Source organism: Filicampus tigris, chromosome 1, assembly GCF_054856515.1.
Source record: "Filicampus tigris isolate MCC_2025a chromosome 1, RoL_Ftig_1.0, whole genome shotgun sequence".
Classification (NCBI taxonomy): Eukaryota; Metazoa; Chordata; class Actinopteri; order Syngnathiformes; family Syngnathidae; genus Filicampus; species Filicampus tigris.
In genome coordinates, this window is record NC_141217.1 from 6,897,027 (window position 1) to 6,918,196 (window position 21,170).

Sequence of the window (21,170 nt, forward strand, 5' to 3'; positions counted from 1 at the left end):
AAAGAAGCATCAAAGTGGGTGTTGCTTAATTGTGGCGATTTGGTAATGAATTAGTCTCTTGAAAAGCCTTGCATCCAATATTTTTATTGAGGCAAAGAAAAAAAAAATGAATACAGTGATGTTTGACTGGCACTGACATAACCTGCATCATTCAAGAGTATTGAAATGACAGCAAGTGTACAGTTGCACAATGGACTCAAACAGCTGTGAGTAATGATAAATTTACAGAGCATTTTAGGGACGTTTGCCAGGATCTGGGGAAAAAAAAAAAAAAAAAAAGGCAATGGGTCAGTGCATAAAGAAACATGGTCCTTTGATAGATATATACACTCCATTTAACATGATTTTGCAAATTGCAAACTTTCAAAAGCGTCCTGTGATATTGGATGTATTGAACAGGTTAACCTTTTTTAAAAAAAAAAAAATTTTCTTTAACAGGCTAAGCCGTGTTGACACCAGAAATGTGCTTTCTACATAAGATACCAACTACTTACACTGACAGGTGTAACCAACTTCCAAGTACTTGTAGGTGCCTGCACAGGGGTCTCCAAATACATCACTGCTGGCTGTAATCTTACAGCTGTGTTTACCATTGCACCTATGAAGGAATGGACACTTATTGTGCTTCAAATAATTAAATTCAGTTCAAAACCAGTACTGTAGGGCAGTGCTTTTCAAACTTTGAGTCAAGGCACATTTCATTGAAAAAAAATTAAAAAAAATCCCGCGGCACACCAGCTGCTAAAATTGTGAAAAGCAAAAAGCTTATTTTAACAAGTGTTATATTTTTAAACATTTAACATTGATGACGATATAACGTCTTTAATAGGAATTAAACTAAAAAGGATTTTATGTTTCATATTGATACTTTGTGTGAAACATGGGGCTGTTTGGATAAACATGCGTTACTAATTCACTTGTCTCTAAACAAAGACAATTGGCTACCTGCTGCCGCCTGCTGGTATGGAAGAGTACTACAATGTAGTAAAGACATTACGCTGCCAGGTGCTATACCGAATAGGCACACTCATTAGATAATTTCCCACGGCACACAGCTTAAAAACACTTGTAGGGACATTAGGTTGCAAAAAATAAAACCTATAATATGCATGACCAATATTTTACTCCACTCCTGCAGGTGAGTGTTAGAAAGTGCCAATTGCTACACAGTGAAGTCATTTCATCATCCTTTTCCATAATCTAGTGGGCAAAGCAGACATACCCCGTCTGACTGAATGAGCAAGGTGTGTTATAGCTTGAATTTGTCACCAATCAATTACAGGGAACAACCATTCACACTTTGACAATTTAGTCTTCAAGCTTGAGTGCCCAGCAAATAAGAGATTCAGACCCTTGCCTGTGAAGCAGATGTCCACTACAAAACCCCAATCCATTGGGACGACAACAAGCTGCCATTTCTTTCCAAGTGTACGACCATACCTCTTGGTGACAATGTCAGTTGGGTGCAGACATCGGGTATTTTGTGTCTCTTGCGGAGACTTATATTTAGTGCATATTGTCTGGTCTCTGCGTCCGTAGTCGGCACCATAGATGAAAATAACACGATCTGGACCTGTCAAAGATGAAAGGTAGCTAAAATATGATGAGGCAAAAGATACCAAGAATGCTCATGGGAGTTCTTTTTTTTTTTTTAAATGAAAAATTCAGTCTCACCACAATGCAAATGCGCCTCTGATTCTTCACACACCACACTAGTCACTGTGGAGTAAATGAAAATGATTAGGTATGAAATGCACTCTATGGCACACAAGTGACATACTTGCAGGCATGCAGCTGAAGTTGGTTTGCAAATATTTGAAGGTGTCAGCACAAGGATCAGGGGTGCGGAAATCATCGACGGTCACTTCACACAATGTCTTTCCATTGCAACTGTAGACAAATTGCGTTCGAAGAAAACAGTCAGCGCTCCTTTAGAAAGGTCACTTACTAGAAACTCTAGCACAAACGCCATCTTGCATGCTCAATTTTCATAAACCATTACCACATAAGTATTTGAGACCATTCTTCTGATGGTCTACATGTCATGTTGTAAACATTATTTTAAACTTAAAATGCATCATTTCCATCCATTTGTTATAGTGCATCATTCGGGCCACAGGCGAGCTGGGGTATATCCCAAGCTGACCTGGCAAACAATTCATTTACACTGATTGACAACTAACTAGACAGTTTGGGCATTTAGGAAGAAGCCGAAATATGGAGAAAATGTGCAAATTACACACTGAATGTCATTAAGAGATTCAGAAGGCTGAATCTAGCAACAGTGAGGCAGACATTCCAACCATTTAACAAACCTTCTGTATTGTAGCTACTGTATACAGTAGTTTAGGTTGGTCTTGAGTTTTGTATACAGTTCTCCAAGAACTGTTTTTCAGTCTTACAAACTAAAAGCACTAGTTCCACCATAACGGATTCAAACTTGCTGCCAATTCATTTCTAGTAAAATACAGTGTATGATCAGACGCATTTGGGATCATCATGCAAGTCTGGTGTATTAGCGACACATTTTCAAGGTGATACTGTTAAATGTATCCACATTTAGACCAAAACAAATGTTAACTGTAACACTCTAAATAAGCCCATTGTGTACCTTGTCTTAATTTTTTCCAGGGTATCTGGCTGAGCACACCCTACGTTAGCTAGTTCCTGTTGAGATTTGCCCTCGGCGCACACCAGTGAGCTTTTGCGACCGTACAAAGCCTGTTGAACATTGATCACCCCATGACCTGTGAGGGAGGGACAGCAAGCAACATGAAACTGTACTCGAATGGCACCCATTGCAAATTATGTCCATATGGGTCAAAGCTCTGGGTTGACCTGACTTTTCAGCTTTGATTCATTGTGAAGGTCTTACAATTGAAATGCACCCTTTAAGGCCGCAGTCTTACCACACTGTAGGCGATGGACGTTCAGAGGATGCAAATCACAGGTGGTTACTTGCTCTTCACAATAAACAACTGCAGGAAAAAAATGTCAATGCATAAACACGTTGTCCAGGAAACGTAGGCTACTGTGTTGGGCATTAAATTCGATAGTCACCTGATGTCAGAAGCAAATACATTGCTGGCAGCACTGCAAAAATCAAAAATAAATTACACTGACAGAGTCTTATTTGTGTTGTGCAGGTGGGGTTTATAAATATCCGACGAGACTGCCACGAACATTGTGTGCGTGGCTGTTATGCCTGTGCCTAAGAAAAAAAAAAAAAAAAGTTTTTTTTTTTTTTTTTTTTTTTTTTTAAGATTTCACTACCTGGATTGTTTGTTTATTTCGTTCACTCAAAACAGTGTTTATCGTAACACTCATTGTCAGAGACTGCATGCTAAGATGTCAAATATGCCTTTTACTGAGGGTTGGCAGTTGTGGTGAGACGTCTGGCGTGGAAGTGAGTTATTACAAACCATGCCATTTGTGAAGAAAAAGGTATACATTGCTCAAACAACACAATTTCATTGTTATTTTTATGCTAAAAAGGTAGCAAATAGCAAGCAACCTAAATCATCCACATTTGCTAGCGATTAGCAACCTTTTTTTTTTTTTTTTTTTTTAAAATCTCCTCCTGAACTCGAATGAATATCTGAAAAGTGAATACTCACACAGTGCTGAGCAAAGTTTTAAGCAGGACGACATGTTTTCTGCGCGATCCAGTCTATAACATTGACAACGTTCGGAGGAGGACCACTCGTTTTTATATTGACTGCAAGGCTTCCATCCAATGTGGTAATCAATAGCCGCGCCCCCTCACCTTTTCCGCCTTGTTAAATGTTTTGAACAAAGTTTGGGACTTTTCGTGGCCTGAAAAAAATTGTGCGCGTGCAGCTGACGGGTAAATGGATACATACAGTTACTAGTTAGGCCTACCTGTTAAAAATGTAGTTACTAATGTAATCAAGTGTCGTAAAGTAATATAACTTGACTATGTTTAATTACGTTTGGATTAATCCAATACCAGATCTGTTGGGAAAAAATAAATAAATAAATCAAGCAAACAAAACCTCATATTTATTATCATATATGTCTCTAGTCTTTTGTACTTTATGGCTGTGTAATTAATATGCATGGTTTTAGAGAGAGAGAGAGAGAGAGAGAGAGAGAGAGAGAGAGTGAGAGTGAGAGTGAGAGTGAGAGTGAGAGAGAGAGAGAGAGAGAGAGAGAGAAAATAGCTCATGTGGCTCATCAGGAATGTCTTCAAGTAAGTCCTCTCAAAATTTTAGCAGCAGGCCTTATTAGTGTGGAAATTATGCCACGTGCATAACGTTTCTCCTCATAAAGAAATAATTTGATACAATGGCAATATTACCATGAAATTTTAAAGTTTGTACAATGCAGGCTCAATTGAAAGGGGTGTAATTTATGTTTCAGATTTGAAGGTAACAGCAATCTTTATAGTTTTGATAACACCCTTTCAAGTACATTTCAAAGAATTTAAGTCTGTTGTAAAGATTCTTCCTCAAATATTCTTGAGTTATCAAAATTATTCAAACACCACAATTAGATGAACTGATATATTTGATTTTTTAAGTGTAAATCAACATGTTATAAATAGGCTTCATAGCTATAATAACATTTCTCCTCTAGAAAATAATTATTGTAACGCAGTAACAGAATTTGATTATATAAATTGGCATACAGTATGGTTACGCCCCTTTCAGTATTGCATTTCAAATAAAAAAAGAGATATTCAACTTAAAATACTTAAAAAATAATTCTACACAACATTTAGCCTTCCAAGTTCACTGACTGAGATGATAAATCCACATTTTGAAGGACTGAGTCAGAGACAATTCCACATTTATTCTTTTTTGTGCTGTGTCATGTACTGTAGATTTTGGAGGGATTTTGAAAAGTTTGTATATGAAAAATCTGGAAATACCCTTACACTTGGCCTAAAATAGTCACATAGTCACACTTGATTAGATTTGGATGGAATAATATAAGTCTTTGTTCTTTATGGTTAATCTTATGCTGCTAATTGGCAAATTTTACTTACGGTACACAAAAACAGAATTCCCAGATCCCTTCCAAATGATCAAATATTTCTTTTAGAATACAAGCTGTCCACACACACTCTGAATAAAAGTATTTATACGCTGCAATACCTTAATGATTTATCATTAGACATTGAACGAAAGGAGTCTACTGTGCCTTAATTGTTCTTTTACTCCTTGCTTTGATTTGTTTCTTTTGTTTGTTGCTCGAGTTATTTTGTTTTATTCCTTACAAGATAATTTACCTTGTATAATATTGATGCCCATACACTTTATTACTATCTGCATATTTTCGCAGGCGTCCCTCCTCAAAAATTTCTCTCTCTCTCTCTCTCTCTCTCTCTCTCTCTCTCTCTCTCTCTCTCTCTCTCTCTCTCTCTCTCTCACTAGGAAAACATATATCCAAGTTTTTTTTAATTAAATAGCAAAGCTTGGTCTTGGCCAGTTAGCATAGCAGCTAACAGGGCTAACATATACTCATGAGCAAAAATCTAACATTAGTGTTGATTTTCAGCCCTGTTTCTTGCGATCTTGTTGTCATTAGATTTAATGATAAAATTAGATTAGTATTCAAATAAGTTGTAACTTTCTATATTTAATTGTAAGTGATTCAACCTGCAATATTTGTGAAATATGTTTTACTAACGTGATGCCTGACTGTGACAGGCTTATGGCAAACAAAACAGCAAAATGTACATGACTGTTAAAATATCCTTTAAAAAGTGTACCGTTGAAGGGTGCATCCATGATCTTGTGGAATCAAACGACATGTTTTTTTATGGAGTATTCTTGAACACGACAACAAAATAAAACACCTTTCTTTTCCTTCTGCTGTCACTGGTGATATCTTTGAAGTAACTCGGGAAAACGTGTTACAAAAAGTGAAGTCACAAGCTAATTGTTTTTTTTTTTTTCCGGCTGTAAAAGTTGCTGGGAGCAGAGGCGTCAGATTCGCTAAGTGGTCACCTCCCCCCGTCTAAATAATGTAGCCAATTACAAAGACTGCTGAAGACATGCTGCAAGGCTAGAACGTGTGGGAGGCGTGGCTTTTGATTAGCAAATTGGAAGCCTTTCAGTGACAGTCACTATTAATACGAGTGAACCTCTGCTGATCATCGTACTACTGCTACAGACAGGGCTGTGTACAAGATGGATTTCCACTGCTTCCGACTTACCTCTGCACTGTGTGAGTATTCAATTATGAAACAAATCTGTTCAAAATAGTCATTTGACTGTTTTAGGCAGTAGTACTGTCAAGATCAAAAAAGGATTGAACCTGTGACCTCTTTGGAAGCATGTTGCTCCATCGACTGTGCCAAATGAGTACCTGAGTTAAAGTGGGAATCAACCCAAACATATATTTTTTTTTTCAATAATGTTCCAGCAGGTCCACTCGTTGAAACATGTCATTCTGATTAATATTTTTTGTGGAATATGAGTTGAGCAGCAAAATCCACCGCTTTTTAGCCATTTTGTCCATTGGCCATTTTGTCACTTCTGTTGACTGAAAATGGCATCACAACTACTCAGCTAACAACAATCATGGTTCAGCTTCAGAAAACTGGTCAGCTGTGATTGGTCTTTACCTGAACAGTCGATGTCATTTTCAGTTGAAAGTGAAAAAATGGCCGACTTGGAGATGGCTAAAAATGGGTGGATTAACTCTTATTCCACATGTATCTGAATGCCTTGTTCCAACTAGTGGGTTTGCATAGAACATATTCTTGGGGAAAAAATGTTTGGGTTGACTTCCACTTTAAGGCTGCAAAAGTACATAAAATGACTGCAAACTCCTACACAAGTACTTAAAGTAGGTCAACACAAACTCTTTACAATATGTTCTGTGCCTCCACTAGTCTAAACATGGCATTCTGATATTACATTTGTTGAATATTAAGCAGTACAATCCACCTGCTTTTAGCCATCTCAGGGGGTGGCCAGTTTGTCACTTGCTGTTGACTGAAAATGACCACAGTTGCTCAGGTAACAACCAATCATTGCTCACATGCTTCCTGAAGCTGAGTGATGATTGGTTGTTGTTGAAGCCCTCTTTTGTATGCGAGGCAACTCTGTGGAGCACAATTTCTCTAGAACAATCCATAAGTGCAAGCAGAGTAAAAATCCAACCGGTACAGAACAGCTTGGTCTCCATCCCAAAAAAACCCACATGTCGATGATGCAGTTTGTTTCCCTGTAAACACAATTTTGTGCGGCACATTTAAATAACACACTTCCTGTATTGGTCGCATGGTTTTTTTTTTTTGTTGTTGTTTTTTTTTTGTAGAGAAATGCGCACCAGTAAGGGGTTTAACACTTGTGTATTTGGCAGTGTTGCCACACCAGTTTTCGTCCATCACTAGCTGTAGTCAAAGACAAATTATTGCATGAGCAGGCTTCAACTTTCCTCAATGTTTCACACTTATGATGTGCACTTGTCTTGCCATTGGCAAACCACCTTGCACAAGAGTGACATCAACTGGCCATTTATCTGAACTGTTTGTTTTCTAGTGCTGACAGCAGCGTGTTTGGTCCTCACTGCAGGTGACTATCAAAGTTCATGTCAGTATACACCAATTCCCATTTCTTAACCTCCTCATACAGAACTTTTTTTTTTTTTTTTTTGCAGTTGTTGATTCTGCAGACCAAGTGACCACCTGTGATTATAACAAATGGCAGGTCCATCGATTAAACTGTGGTAAGACTTAAACCTGTCTTAACAAAACCTTCACTGACTTAACAGTTTGACTTCCTAAAGAAAATCTTGCATTTTTTTTAAAGATGAATGTTCAGGTCAAACTGAACTTTGTCCCACAAGACGGTTTCAATGGGAGCTCAGTCATTTTGACTGAAACTAGAGTACAATTTCATATTGATTGCGGTCTCTCTTGGCATGTGACAGATAGTGGCATAATCAAAGTACGGAATGCTTTGTATGGTCGCGCAAGCTCACAGATCTGCGCTGAAGGCAAACCTCAAGAGAAGCTGGCTAACACGGAGTGCACAAGGCCAAACACCAAGGAAAGCCTCAAGGCAAGGTATGCGTTGGTCTAAAGTTGTTAGAAACGTGTGCCCTGCTGTAATGACGCTTGAAAGGACTGAGACTGCCTCTAGTTTCTTCTGCTAATCATGCCATTTGCCTGCAGTTGCAATGGCAAGAAATCGTGTGAATTGAACTTGGATGAGTTCCGTACTCCTGATCCCTGTGCTGACACCTTCAAATATTTGCAAACCAACTTCACCTGCTTGCCTGCAAGTATGTCTACTACGCGCTATAAAGAACGTGTAGAATCCCATAACCGATTTTGAATTTACTCCCAACAGTTACTCTAGTGGCATGTGAAGGGTCTGTGGCATACTTGTATTGTGGTAAGATGTAACTTTTTATTTCCAAGTCTCGTTGACGTCATGCATATCCAGTGGAACCTCAGTTTAAGTCTAATGGGGGTAGAGGTCATCCAATTTTTTTTTTTTTTTTTTTTTTTTTTTTTTCCTCGTATGTCCAGTATTGTACAGAATTATTCTAAATGAGTTTACAAACTTGCCTTGGTGGCACTTGGAATAATGACATGGCTAAGGACCTCACAAAAGTATTTAATGAAATGGCATGATCAAAAGAGACATGTACACATACTGCAAAAGTGCTTGCTCCAATAAACTGCCGTAGGTAGATAAGGCAATGCTAAGATAATGTATGCTTTTCATTCTTTGAAGCAATGCATTGACTTTGATGGAGGGGGGCTACCACATAGGCATGTCTTGGCCTGTTTGATTCTTAAACAGACTTCGAAAACTACGGTACAAAATGGCATTTTCAGGAGACTGGACACTGTCCATTTGGTTTTAGGTCTGTTACATCAAGGTTGAACTGGATGTGTAATTGATGTCCTTAAACTAATTCATGTTTTGACTCTAAATTTCCATCACCAACCTTCTTTCACTCATCCTGATGCCAGATTTAGGACACGTTATTTCAGTCTACGGTGCATACTACGGACGCCGTGACATGACCACATGTTCATACAGAAGGGCTCCACATGAGCTAAAAAATGTCAACTGCATGCAACAAACTGACGTTGTTGCCAAAAAGTACAGTATTGCAATATCCAAACCGCTTATCAATTTTTTTTCAAATTAACATGAAAGTAATAAGCCATGTTACCCTTTCATAGGTGCAATGGGAAATACAGCTGTTCAGTGACAGCCAGCAATCCAGTTTTTGGAGACCCGTGTAAAAACGTCTACAAGTACTTGGAGGTCTCTTACACATGTGAATGTAAGTAGTTGGTAGCCTATTTAGCATCTCAAGGAATCCCTATTGTAGGAAATGTTTGTATTTTAGTTGCTTTCAAGAGTGGTAATTTGAATGTTGAACTGACATTTAAAGAGGGTGATTTCTCAGGGTGTGGAGCAAAGCTTTTTGTGGACTGTATTTGCTAATATGAATGCATCAAATGTACACATTACCTTGCATTAATTGACTGTGCTTTTTGCAGATGATGATGAGACTCATCGCTAAAAGGTACTGCCATATTTATGGAGTCCATTGTACAACAGTCTCTTTGTACTTGTTTTCAAATAAACATTTCAAGTGATGTCTCAAATAGATTGGCTTTTTTTTTCCTGCATGTACTTAGACTTTGCAAACTAAGATGTGCGCCATTCATTGCCACTTTAACAATGTTGGGCTCAATCTTGGTGCATGTACAGCTACAATGTAACAAAGTATTCACGCTTTGCCTTATCAACATTGTTAGACCCTTGCACTAAAACTGTTCATATTTTATATACACTCAAAATTCTCCAAACACCCCATATGACTTGAGTACAGTACTTCAACCATCATGAGTACAAAGCAGTTAAGCTAAAGGATGGATGATCTTAAACAGAGGTGGCCACTGTCAGAAATCTGTCTACCAGACGGCCCAGTGAGAGGTGTCTTGTCATGCCTGTCCTGGAGGTTCCATGGCCGTTACCTGAGCCCTGAGCAGTTGTGATGTCATTTTCAGTCGACAGAAATGACAAAATGGCCGCCCCCTGAGATGGCTTAAAACGGGTGGATTTTGCTGCTTAAAGCAACACTGTCATGTCAGTTTTTGTTGATAATGGCGGCACTATGTGGACAAAATCAGTAGTGTTTTGACAAAAATCAACCACATTTCCCATGCGTGCCAGCTCGTAGTGTTGTGAGGTCCTGAGCCGTCCTTTATAGCGAAAGGAGGAAGTGAGTATGCCGTAAAGCAATTCAGGACATTGGTATTTTTTTTTGTGTGCCAGGGTTGATCCCATTCTCCTCAAAGTTGCTTTGTGCCAGTAAAAACGATACAGACCCCCTCAGGGCATGAAGTCCCATTCAACTACTGTAATTGTAAGTCAATGTTTCATCAAAAATAGTTGTGAAAAAAATGTGTCTATTTCTTGCCCAGTGCTGCTTTAACTCATATTCTACAAACGCAATATCAATCAGAATGCCGTGTTTGAACTAGTGGGCCTGCCGGGAATATATTCTTGAAAAAAATATGATTCGGTTGACTTGCGCTTTAAGAAAATACTTGGAGGCGCAAGCAGGTATGACGTCCTGACAATTGAGTGTGGTAAACATACACTGCGTGATTGTGGTCAACAGATCAACACTATTCTCAAAGCTACTACAATAAAACACATAATGCTTAAAATGGAAGTCAACCCAAACCTATTTTTTTCAAGAATATGTTCTATGCAACCCCGATAGTTGAAACAAGGCATTGTGATAAATACTGCCTTTGTGGAATAAGAGTTAATCTAGCCGTTTTAGCCATCTCTGGGGACGGCCATTTTGTGACTTGTGTCGTCTGAAAATTACATCGCAGTAGCTCAGAGATCGGGTAACGACCAATCACAACGCAACTGTTTTCTGAAACTGAGCCATGATTGGTCATTATCTGAGCCCTGAGCGTCTGTGATGTCATTTTCAGTCGACAGAAGTGACAAAATGGCCGCCCACTCAGATGGCTAAAAACGGATGAATTTTGCTGCTTAACTCATTTTCCACAAACGCAATATTCATCAGAATGCCTTGTTTCAACTAGTGATCCTGCATAGAACATTTTTTTTCCCCATAAAATTATGCTCGGGTTGACTTCTTTAAACGCTATGACGGAAAACACACGCCAAAAGTATTTTTGAAGCAATGAAAAAGTCAAATAAGACTCAATAAAATCAAAAATAGCAAGTACTCACTGCTTTTAACCAAACGTACGACAGGTAATCCGAAAACTTACAAAAGTCCTACAAAAACACTTATCAGCGTTGTGTGCATGCGTGCGCAAGTGCACTGGGCATTGGTAGGACGTCTCGACTGGTAGGAAAGAATTTCAGAACACCGGTCTTTCTGGCACAACACTTTCATCATCTGGCTCGTGCATGTACAGTCCAACATGCATTATGCCAACAACCTCCTCGTCCTCCAGATCTTCAAACTACTGGATCCCTTCAGATTCCCTCAAGTTTGAAATATCGCTTTCTGAGTCCGTTTCTGAGTGGCTTTGTACACGTACCCCATTGAGCGCTGCCATCGTCGTTCATCTAATGACGTCGCACTTCCGGTTTCGAGCTCGTCAGCCTCTCACTTTGGAAAAAAAACTGGGATTTTGTCAAATATACGAAATAGAAATGATTTTTTTTCATGCTTTATTTTTCGTATAATGTTTAATTACATTACTTAGATTTCATTTGGCATTTTCTGAAATGACTTCACATTTGAGCTTTAAAGCAACAATGTTTTTTTTTTTTAATGAAATACACTGCGATTTTTTTTTCAACTGGCACGGACCTAATTTGCACGTACAACTAAGATTTGATATTGAAATGAGCAGAGCAACACGTTGCAAATACAGAAAGAAATTGACTCAGCATCGCACTGTTATGTGGCAGTACTCCATATTTGTTTACAAAGTTGAACTATGTGGGACTTGTGAGCGTTGGCTCTCAGGATCTGCAAAAAAGCACAAAATAGTCACTCAGTTAATGTAAGCAAGCTTTGTTCGAAGTCATTTTTATGTATGTTTTCTGTTCTGTTTCCCTTTCGGGTGACTTGGTGCAGAAATCAATACAATAGTTTTAGAAGAATCTCCTTCAAAAATTATGATATACAGTTGCACTCAAAATTCTTCAAACCTCCCCATTTCTAAAGTACATTTGCAAAATCTGCCACAAATGGCCACTTTCAAGTACTCCACTGTACAAACTTTACAAACGAAATTCCACACATTACAATAAACATGATTTGCTATGATAGTTGAATATTATTGAATGCAACTGTAGATTTAAAAAATATATCAATAGACTATTGTTTTCCTCTCCTACAGCAAAAATGTGTTGGAGGTGCTAAATGAGTAGTGGTTGAGTAGTGGTTACTCACATAGACATGTGTAAGCAACCTCCAAGTACTTGTATGTGCCTTGACAGGGGTCTCCAAACACGTCGTTGCTGGCTGCAATCGTACACTCGTTTTTCCCATTGCACCTATGGATGCAGAAGAAACTGACTTATTATTATGATAAAAGTGGTACTACTATTTTGATCAAGTCATTGAATACCTTCAAAACGGTAATTTTAAGGAGTCCTGGCCTTAAAATTGCCATTGAAACAAACAAGCACATCAGAGTACAGTAAGCCCAAAGTGTCAGTCTGACACATTTGATAGGGTAGTACAGTTCTAGTTTGAACATAATGTGAATTACAAAGTGACTGCCAACTGCCACACGTAGGAAAATTTCATTGTAGTTCCTTATGCTGTATCTGGTGTGAAACTGGCCCCACTTGCCCCCAATACAAGCAGTCTACGAAAGAAACGAGATTCCTCAATTTGCACCTTTAGCCAAAATTTAATGGGATCCTTCTTGGCCCATGCACTGCTTGTTTGTAGAAAGATACATGGAGAAAATTGCATCCATCCATTTTCTACTGCTTATCCTGTTGAGGGGCAAGAATGACCTCTTCAGACTGGCCTTGGGTGAGAGGTGGAATACGCCTAGAACTGCAGGTTGACGGTCAATTGCAAGGCACATGTAGACAACTAACCGCTCACGCTTGCATTCACATCAATTGGACATTTAGTATTTTTTTTTAGAGTTTTTGAAGCCTCACAAAAGGTGAGCTGGGGCCTATCCTGGCTGACTTTGGGCAAGAACTAGCTGCCAATCAATCTCAGGGCACATAGGACAAACAACCATCCACACCGATGGACAAGTAGCCTTCAATTATTCGAAGAAGCTTGTGGAAAGAAGCTGGAGTGCCGAGAAAACCAATTGGGCTAAGAAAATGTCGCACATGCAGGCATGAGGGAAATTCTCGACGATGAGCCAGACATGCTAACCACCAAAATCAAAACATAGCCCCCCTTATACAGGTAAGTCTGTTTTCCACCCATTGTAAAACCTCACTAAATTTTCATGAGATCAGGCTGCGATTTCTTCCTAGGCGTGCCAACGTACCTGTTGGCGACAGTCTCAGTTGAGTGCAGGCAGTCAACGTTTTGTATCTGAACCGGAGGCCTTTTGTATGTGCATGTGGTCCGGTCGCGGCGTCCATAGTCGGCACCGTAGATGGAAATAACTTGTCCTACATCTAGCATCAAGATGAGAGACAGACGGTTGGTGATGGAAAAGTGGCTAGCCAAAATACAAATAATTATCCAAGCGCATTAACAACTGACAAACTATAAAATATAAGCTACAGTACTTCATAATGCTTGTACAACGCCATGTACAGGAATTCATCACGAAAAAAGGTTCATCTCACCACAAAACAAGTGTGCCAAAGATTCCTCACATGTCACCAGAGTAACTGTTTGAAGTAAATTAGAAACGTTAGTTATAAATGATAGGAATTCTTTATGTCACACATAATTTAGCAGAGGTGACGTACTTGCAGGCAAGCAGGTGAAATTGGTCTGCAAATATTTAAAAGTGCCATCACAGGGATCAGGATTGCGGAAAGCCGCCGTGTTCACTGAACATGTTTTTTTGCCATTGCACCTGCAGACATTATAATAAAAGCACAAGTCAGGAGAAAAAAAACCACAGAGTCAGTCATAACAAAAATTGTGTACATTCATAAAAGCAAGTAATATTGCAGCACATACAGTGCCCTCCATAATTAGTGGCACCCCTTGTTAAGATGTGTTCTTCAGCTTTGATTAAATGTAGCTTTTGTCTAAATAATATGGAACCCATTTTTTTTAATTTAGTGGGGGGGGGGGGGGGAATCCCACATGAAGAAATAATTATTTTACATAAAATCATATGTGGCACAATTAGCACCCTAATGCTAATACTTTGTACAAACACCTTTTGCCAACAAAACAGCACCCAATCTTTTATAATGTTACACAAGATGGGAAAATACAGAAAAAGGGAAGTTCGAACATTGCACAATCCCTCTCAATTATCCAGCGACCTGGGTCCTCACTGTTAGGCTCACTCCACAGGTTTTCAATGGGGTTGAGGTCTGGGGACCGAGATGGCAATGGGAGGAGCTTGATTTTGTGTCTGGTGAACCATTTCTACAATTATTAGTATGAAAGTATGCTTCTGCAATAAACAGCGAATTTATTTGAAGGTGTTTATTATATATTTATTATATACATTCATAGGGCACTTTAAACTAAAAAAAAAACAGCTCTAACAAAGCTCTGTACATAATAATGATAATATATACACAACTATAATAACATTATAAACAATTCTAACAACAATAACACTACTACTACTACTACTACTAACAATAATAATAATAGCAGAATAATAAATTGTTATATTTGAGTGAAATCTATTCCATGTTCTATTAAAGTTTGTATAATCATGTATAATACATTGTGTGTATAAGAAGTGTTATATTTGAGTGAAACGTATGTCATGTTACACAATAATTTATTTGAATAAAACGCATTTTCATCAAAATAGAATAACATAATGTCATGATAAAGATTTGGTATACTGTATGCGTCAGTAAGTACTCAAATGGAAGCATACATACAAGCGCGGGCGGAACATGCAAACTCACCACACCTGAGGAAAAATTGGAACCCTGAATCTCAGAACTGTGAGGCACATATGTGCTAACCACCAGTCCGCCATATTGATGCTGTACAACACAAGGCATACCTTTCGCTGAGTTCCTCCACTGTGCCTTGGCGAGCGCACTGCGTGTTAGACAGCTGCCGTTGAGGTCTGCCCTCACTGCAGACCAGTGGACTTGAACGACCGTATAAAGCCTGCTGCACGCTGATGACGCCATATTCTGTCACATGAGAAGACAGACAACAATCATGATCTGTATGGCACTCACATATGATCAGCGTCCATTGGAAATGATGTCAACATGGTACAAAGCTGTGGGTTAACCTGAACTTTTTATTGTCAAATGTAAGGTTCTATTTGAGAAGTAAAACAGCTTTGTTATCCCATTTCAGTTTTACCACAGTTCAAGCGATGGATGTTCAAACGGTCATTATCACAGGTTGTCACTTGCTCTGCAGAATCAACAACTGTGGAAACCAAAATGAATGTCTGAACAGTGTTGGTTAGGAAAGAAGGAAATATACTGTATACAGTATGTTGGACATGAATTTTAACAGTCACCTTCTGCGAGAAGAAAACATGTAGCTGTCAGCACTGGAAAACAAACATCATTTCAAATACAGTAGATGGACAAAAGTACATGTTTGAATGTGGATTATTTCATATATAGAACAGAACATGCTTAACATGAATAGCTGGCGAGACACACATGTACACCGGGCCTGTGCCCCTGTGCAATTGAGCATAAAATTGACTTTTTTTTTTTTTTTAACTGTCTGGATTACTAAAAAGAAGAAGTCAACCCAAACATATTTTTTTCAAGAATATGTTCCCAGCAGGCCCACTAGTTGAAACACGGCATTCTGATTAATTTTGCGTTTGTGGAATATAAATTAAGCAGCAAAATTCACTTGTTTTTGGTCATCTCTGGGGGCGGCCATTTTGTCTTCTGTCGACTGAAAATGACATCACAACTGCTCACAAGGACCAATCACGGCTGACCTGTTTTCTGGATCCGAGCCGTGATTGGTCGTTGTGAGCAGTTGTGATGTCATTTTCAGTCGACCGAACAACACAGATAACCCAAATTCGTTAAACTATATTTAAATATTTTTAAGAGTAGACAATTCCGTCAGGCCCGCTGATAGTGTAGTGGTACACACGCCTGAGTTGTGTGCGGGCAGCGTGTGATCGATTCCCGCTCAGTGACAGTGTCTATGTGTGCCCTGCGACTGGCTGGCGACCAGTTCGGGGTGTAGTCTGCCTTCGCCCATTGACGGCTGGGATAGGCTCCAGCAACTCCCCGCGACCCTATATAGGATAAGCGGTTTGGAAGATGACATGACATGACATGACAATTCCGTCAGTTATTTTTATTCACGTGCAACCGTCCGAATTAAGTAAATCCAAAGCCCCCTGCCCCCCTGTTGATGTGTGTGTGTGTGTGTGTGTGACGTATTGTCGCAACTTGAGTCACCGATACCTACGATCAAGAAATTGAAGCACTGTTCAGTCTTTCATTGACAAAATACAACAAGTGCATGAATGATGATAAAATAATAGAGTGATTTTGTGTCCTTTGCTTATTCCTCTAGAGTTACGAGATAGGAGAGTTGCTCGAAGGAACCCCCCCCCCCTCCCCCCTGCGCCATATCACACCGAACAAATAGCCTACGTGATTTTGCAATCGAAACACTTCATTTTTCCCAGAAGGGCACTTTAAAAAGCATGAATAGCGTCTTTATAAAAGGACAAACAAAATATAAAGAACAAAGTGGCACATAAAACGCAAAATCTATAAATACCGCGCGCAATGATTCTAAGTGCATCTGGACGCGTGTCAGAGGCATGATCTTCAATTCACCACCTCACCGACTGAATCGCTGAATTTTCTTGTCACCGAAATATGCGTACGGATGGGTTAAAGCGTCCGTCATGTGCGCACTTATTCCCCTCCATTTTGGCTGGAGAGGGTCATGTTCTCAACGCAGCACATTGCGTACGCATCTTTCACGCCTGTTTTGTGCGCACGCATCTTTAATAAGTCCGACCGCTGTTCACTTGCGCAATTTTTCCCGTCAAGTTTTTTTTTGATAGGTCACATACTTTGCGCAGGAAGTATACGCATCCATCAGGCACCGTTTTGTGCGTACGCAGCGTTGATAAGTGAGACCCCAGGTTGTTGCACTGAATTGCTCTGGAAGCGCACTGATACCCACTCTTTCTACAGGCCCTTTCAGACAGACAGACACATATCTGATAAGGATTATAAATAGAGCAAGCGATCAACAACATAACTTATCCACTCTCTATTTTGACACAAACTTTTGTGAGCGATATCCAAAGTCTGTTTCTCTTTGTTAAAGTCAACAAGTGACTTGGAACAGATTTATTTCAAAAGTGAATACTCACACAATGCTGAGATGAGTCTAAAGCAGGAGGGCATGTTTTGGAGAACCGGGTGTGTAGCACTATGTCCAAAGGAGGATCACTTGTATTTATAATGACTGCTTGGCCATCCAAACTGGTACTGCAAAAGACACGCCCCCTCCCACCCCCCGATTTTTTTTCCACATCAAATGTCACAGAGCTATTTTTTAGATAGAAGATTGCTTCACGTCCTCAATCTCCACCACAAATAACGGCGAAGGACCTTAAATGCACAGTATGCAGGAAAAGAAGGTTGAACAATAGCTTACACGTTTGAATACAGACGAGCCTCTGAACACAATGCGTAACTCTGGAAGTAGACTGTTGCGGCAAATCTTACTCAAGGAAATATTGCGGAAAGCTTTTGTTTCAGGAAGTGACATGCATTACTGGAACACCAAATGTTATTAGACCAAGTTATGTTGATGCCATGTGCTGCTTTCTAGTCGATCTGTTTATTTCTCTGAAACCTGGCAATTATCTTCAATAATATTCACGGCACAGTCGCATGATACTGCATTGTCTCAGTTGCACACGTGTCTGTGTAACTGCGGTCAAGCTATCACGCTTCGGCTTTTCCGTGGTCAAACTATCCGCTCCTAAATATTTGAGTGCGCGCGTATTCTAAATCTTACGGCAAATGTTTTCCCTTCATGTCACAACTAACTGTCTGCACAAAATACAGTGCATAATTCATCATTTCTCTCACGTTTGAATTGCCACACAAACCATTCCTCCAATAAGTAGAAAATCATTCGAGTGGATTCTTCTTTTTGAATAGGAATACTATCATCAAGTGCCGTTTGGACTCGTATTACTGTAAAGTTTTTTGGGTTTTTTTTCTCAAAAATTAGAGGTAAAGTCTACACAAAATACAGTACAGACAGTACATAAATCATCATTTCCCTCGCATTGGAACTGCCATAAAAACTATTTCCTCAATAAGTAGAAAATCATTCCAGTGGCTTCTTCTTCCTGGTGGCACATACAATCATCATGTGAAGTTTGGACTGATTTTACAGTACATTTTTTTGAAAAATTAGAGGCAAAGTCTGCACAAAATACAGCAAATAACTCATAATTTCCCTCATGTATGAACTGCCATTAAAAAAAACATTCCCTCAATAAGTAACAAATCATTCTAGTGGATTCTTCTTCCTGAAGAGGAATACTATCATCATGCGAAGTTTGGACTGATTTTACTCACTATTTTTTTTCCAAAATTTGTGGCAAAGTCTGCACAAAATACAGTACATAACTCATCATTTCCCTCACATTTGAACTAACATAAAAACATTCCTCCAGTAAGTAGAAAATCATTCCAGTGGATTCCTCTTCCTGGTGTCCCATACTATCATCATGTGAAGTTTGGACTCATATCACTGTAGTTTTTTTTCATAAATTAGAGGCAAAGTCTGCACAAATACAGTACAGACAGTACTTAAATCATCATTTCCTTCATGATTGAACTGCCATAAAAAACATTCCCTCAATTGGTAGAAAATCATTCCAGTGGATTCTTGTTCCTGGAGAGGAATGCTGTCAGCATGTAAAATTTGGACTGATTTTACTGTACATTTTTTTCAAAAATTAAAGGCAAACAATGCACAAAATACAGAACATAACTAATTTCCTGAACATTTGAACTGTTTGTGCTGTGCATGTCTTGGGATCATAAAAAAAACACACCATAGCATGGTGTGTTCCTCTTGTTTTGATGTTGCTGTTGAGGGTGGAAAAAAAGCAAGAGGAGCCTTGTCTGCAGGCCTTCTGACCATGTCAAGACAAGTATGACCTTTGCGAAATGTACAAAATTCAATTGTATGAAGGACGGTGTGATTACAACATTCATGTGCTGTGTTTTTTAGAGTATATATTACTGTAAAAAGACAATATTTGGCCCCAGTCTAAACAGAGCATAATTTACACTTGGAAGAGATTAATATTCAGAGTAAATTATACACAGAAAAACATTTGGAGTTATTTACTTGAAAAAAAAACTATTAAAGTTTTTTCACACAGAAATTGGAAGCAAAAGGAACTTACTTGTATTAGTTTATCTTAAAAAAAGTCTCTCAAGGATTGAGGAAAAAAACAAAACATTTCAGGTTGGGAGACTTACCACCTGAGCCATTGTGCACCTAATGTGACCTTTGTAAATCACTGGTGTCAGGCGGAATACTTGTACCTCCAAAAGGAGACAGGATTTGGGGGGGGGGGGTTCTCCTTTTGGAGACAGCAGTAATTTACCCGCTCTCAGTATGTGTGACATGGCTCATGTGGCCATTTCCCGGTCGTTGGTATACGTTCCTCAACCCTTGTGTGACTTTTATTTTTGAATAAACTAATACAATGCAAGTATAATTGACTCCAAAATTCTTCTTGTAAAATTTACTTCGAATTTCTGAGTGAAAAAACGTTAAGAGTTTTTTTTTCAAGAAAATAACTCGCCAAATGTTTTTCTGTGTAAAATTTATTCTGAATATCGTTCTCTTCCAAATCTGTTTAGACTGAGACCAAATATAGTCTTTTTAGAGTAAAATGTACACAAAGAAATTTACAATGTAGAGAGAGAAAGACACGCGAACGCTGCACACACACACAGACACACACACACACGCACACACACACACACACACACACACACACACACACACACACACACACACAGCATGTTCATATTGCGATAGCTTTGTATTTTGTTCATTTTTGGTTAAAACCAGCGCATGTTTTATTGTGACATAAAACTAGTGTGTCCGTGGGTGGGCACTGCCCCCCCCTCCCCCCTCTGGTAATGCCCCTGCATTACACACAGTGAATGAATGATTTAACAGGGGGAGCAAGTACTTTTTCACACCATCGGGCCAGGTAGCTTTGAATATGTTTTCTTTTTTTCCTTAGAATGCAGTTTTTAATGGTTGTTTTATTTACTATGTTTACTTGAATAATCTTTGACTGATACTTACATTTGTTTGCTAGTCTGAAATATTAATGCAGAGAAACAATGCAAAACAGTAAGAATTTGAGAAAAGGGCAAATACTTTTTCACGACACAGTAGATTTATCACGTTTGGTTATTTAGTGTACCCAAATCACAAATAAAATACCTTTTCATGTCTTGTGCGCGACACCTGGCCACCAATTTCATTTTCAGAAATATTTATTAATCATGTTTTCCCCATTGCTTAAAAGTTTCATTGTGACAATCAATTGTGATGAAGGAACTCAATGCACTGTCAAAACCGGGATGAGTTGCAAAACAGGAAAGATGATAAAGAGGAAGCTACCACAGCAGCCATCAACAGCATAGCATCACCATTCCTTTGCATTCTTAAAGCATTGAGTGGATAAAAAGTCAAATTAGACAAGAAACTTGTATTACCTGCGCAGTAGCCTAAATGCTAATTTGCAGTTGCCAGTAAATTACAACAGAAAACCTACGAAATGTCCAACAGTCCATCGTGTTCATGCAGTGTGCAGAAAGCACATTGTGTAATATCGGCACCTCTGATTGTTGGCTGTGATCTGTTATCGCAGTATTTTTTCCTCCCCCAACCTAAGGTTGCTATAGAACCTAATAAATCGCTGACAATGAACAAAGCCTGCTCATGACGAATAATTTTGAATACAATGCACATGTATGAAGGGATTAAAATGATTCATATTCATTTGT

General features: G+C 38.9%; 3 protein-coding genes across 5 annotated transcripts; 1 reads left to right on the plus strand and 2 right to left on the minus strand.

Annotated features, from left to right (window-relative positions):
* Nucleotides 1–68: 68 nt before the first annotated feature.
* Nucleotides 69–3,748, minus strand: LOC147152619 (L-rhamnose-binding lectin SML-like). Its single transcript, XM_086049553.1, has 9 exons — nt 3,618–3,748; nt 3,061–3,093; nt 2,910–2,978; nt 2,612–2,747; nt 1,781–1,890; nt 1,675–1,719; nt 1,441–1,573; nt 495–598; nt 69–254 (listed from the first exon to the last, which is right to left on the minus strand). Exons 1-9 carry the CDS (start codon nt 3,649–3,651, stop codon nt 235–237), a joined length of 684 nt encoding a protein of 227 aa, XP_085905679.1. The 5' UTR covers nt 3,652–3,748; the 3' UTR covers nt 69–234.
* Nucleotides 3,749–6,059: 2,311 nt separating this feature from the next.
* Nucleotides 6,060–9,610, plus strand: LOC147152620 (L-rhamnose-binding lectin SML-like). Of its 2 annotated transcripts, XM_086049531.1 has the most exons (9): nt 6,060–6,195; nt 7,518–7,550; nt 7,636–7,704; nt 7,909–8,044; nt 8,153–8,262; nt 8,331–8,375; nt 8,963–9,095; nt 9,179–9,282; nt 9,503–9,610. In XM_086049531.1, exons 1-9 carry the CDS (start codon nt 6,159–6,161, stop codon nt 9,523–9,525), a joined length of 690 nt encoding a protein of 229 aa, XP_085905657.1. In that variant the 5' UTR covers nt 6,060–6,158; the 3' UTR covers nt 9,526–9,610. The 2 variants fall into 2 exon arrangements, with proteins under 2 accessions (XP_085905657.1, XP_085905666.1); XM_086049540.1 differs by lacking the exon at nt 9,503–9,610 and having other exon boundaries at nt 9,179–9,290.
* A 2,048-nt stretch (nt 9,611–11,658) lies between these two features.
* LOC147152621 (L-rhamnose-binding lectin SML-like) lies at nt 11,659–17,611 on the minus strand. Of its 2 annotated transcripts, XM_086049509.1 has the most exons (9): nt 17,480–17,611; nt 15,629–15,661; nt 15,466–15,534; nt 15,152–15,287; nt 13,914–14,023; nt 13,788–13,832; nt 13,481–13,613; nt 12,406–12,509; nt 11,659–11,979 (listed from the first exon to the last, which is right to left on the minus strand). In XM_086049509.1, the coding sequence occupies exons 1-9, from the start codon at nt 17,511–17,513 to the stop codon at nt 11,933–11,935; spliced, it is 711 nt and encodes a 236-aa protein (XP_085905635.1). In that variant the 5' UTR covers nt 17,514–17,611; the 3' UTR covers nt 11,659–11,932. The 2 variants fall into 2 exon arrangements, with proteins under 2 accessions (XP_085905635.1, XP_085905644.1); XM_086049518.1 differs by lacking the exon at nt 11,659–11,979 and having other exon boundaries at nt 12,398–12,509.
* Nucleotides 17,612–21,170: the final 3,559 nt, after the last annotated feature.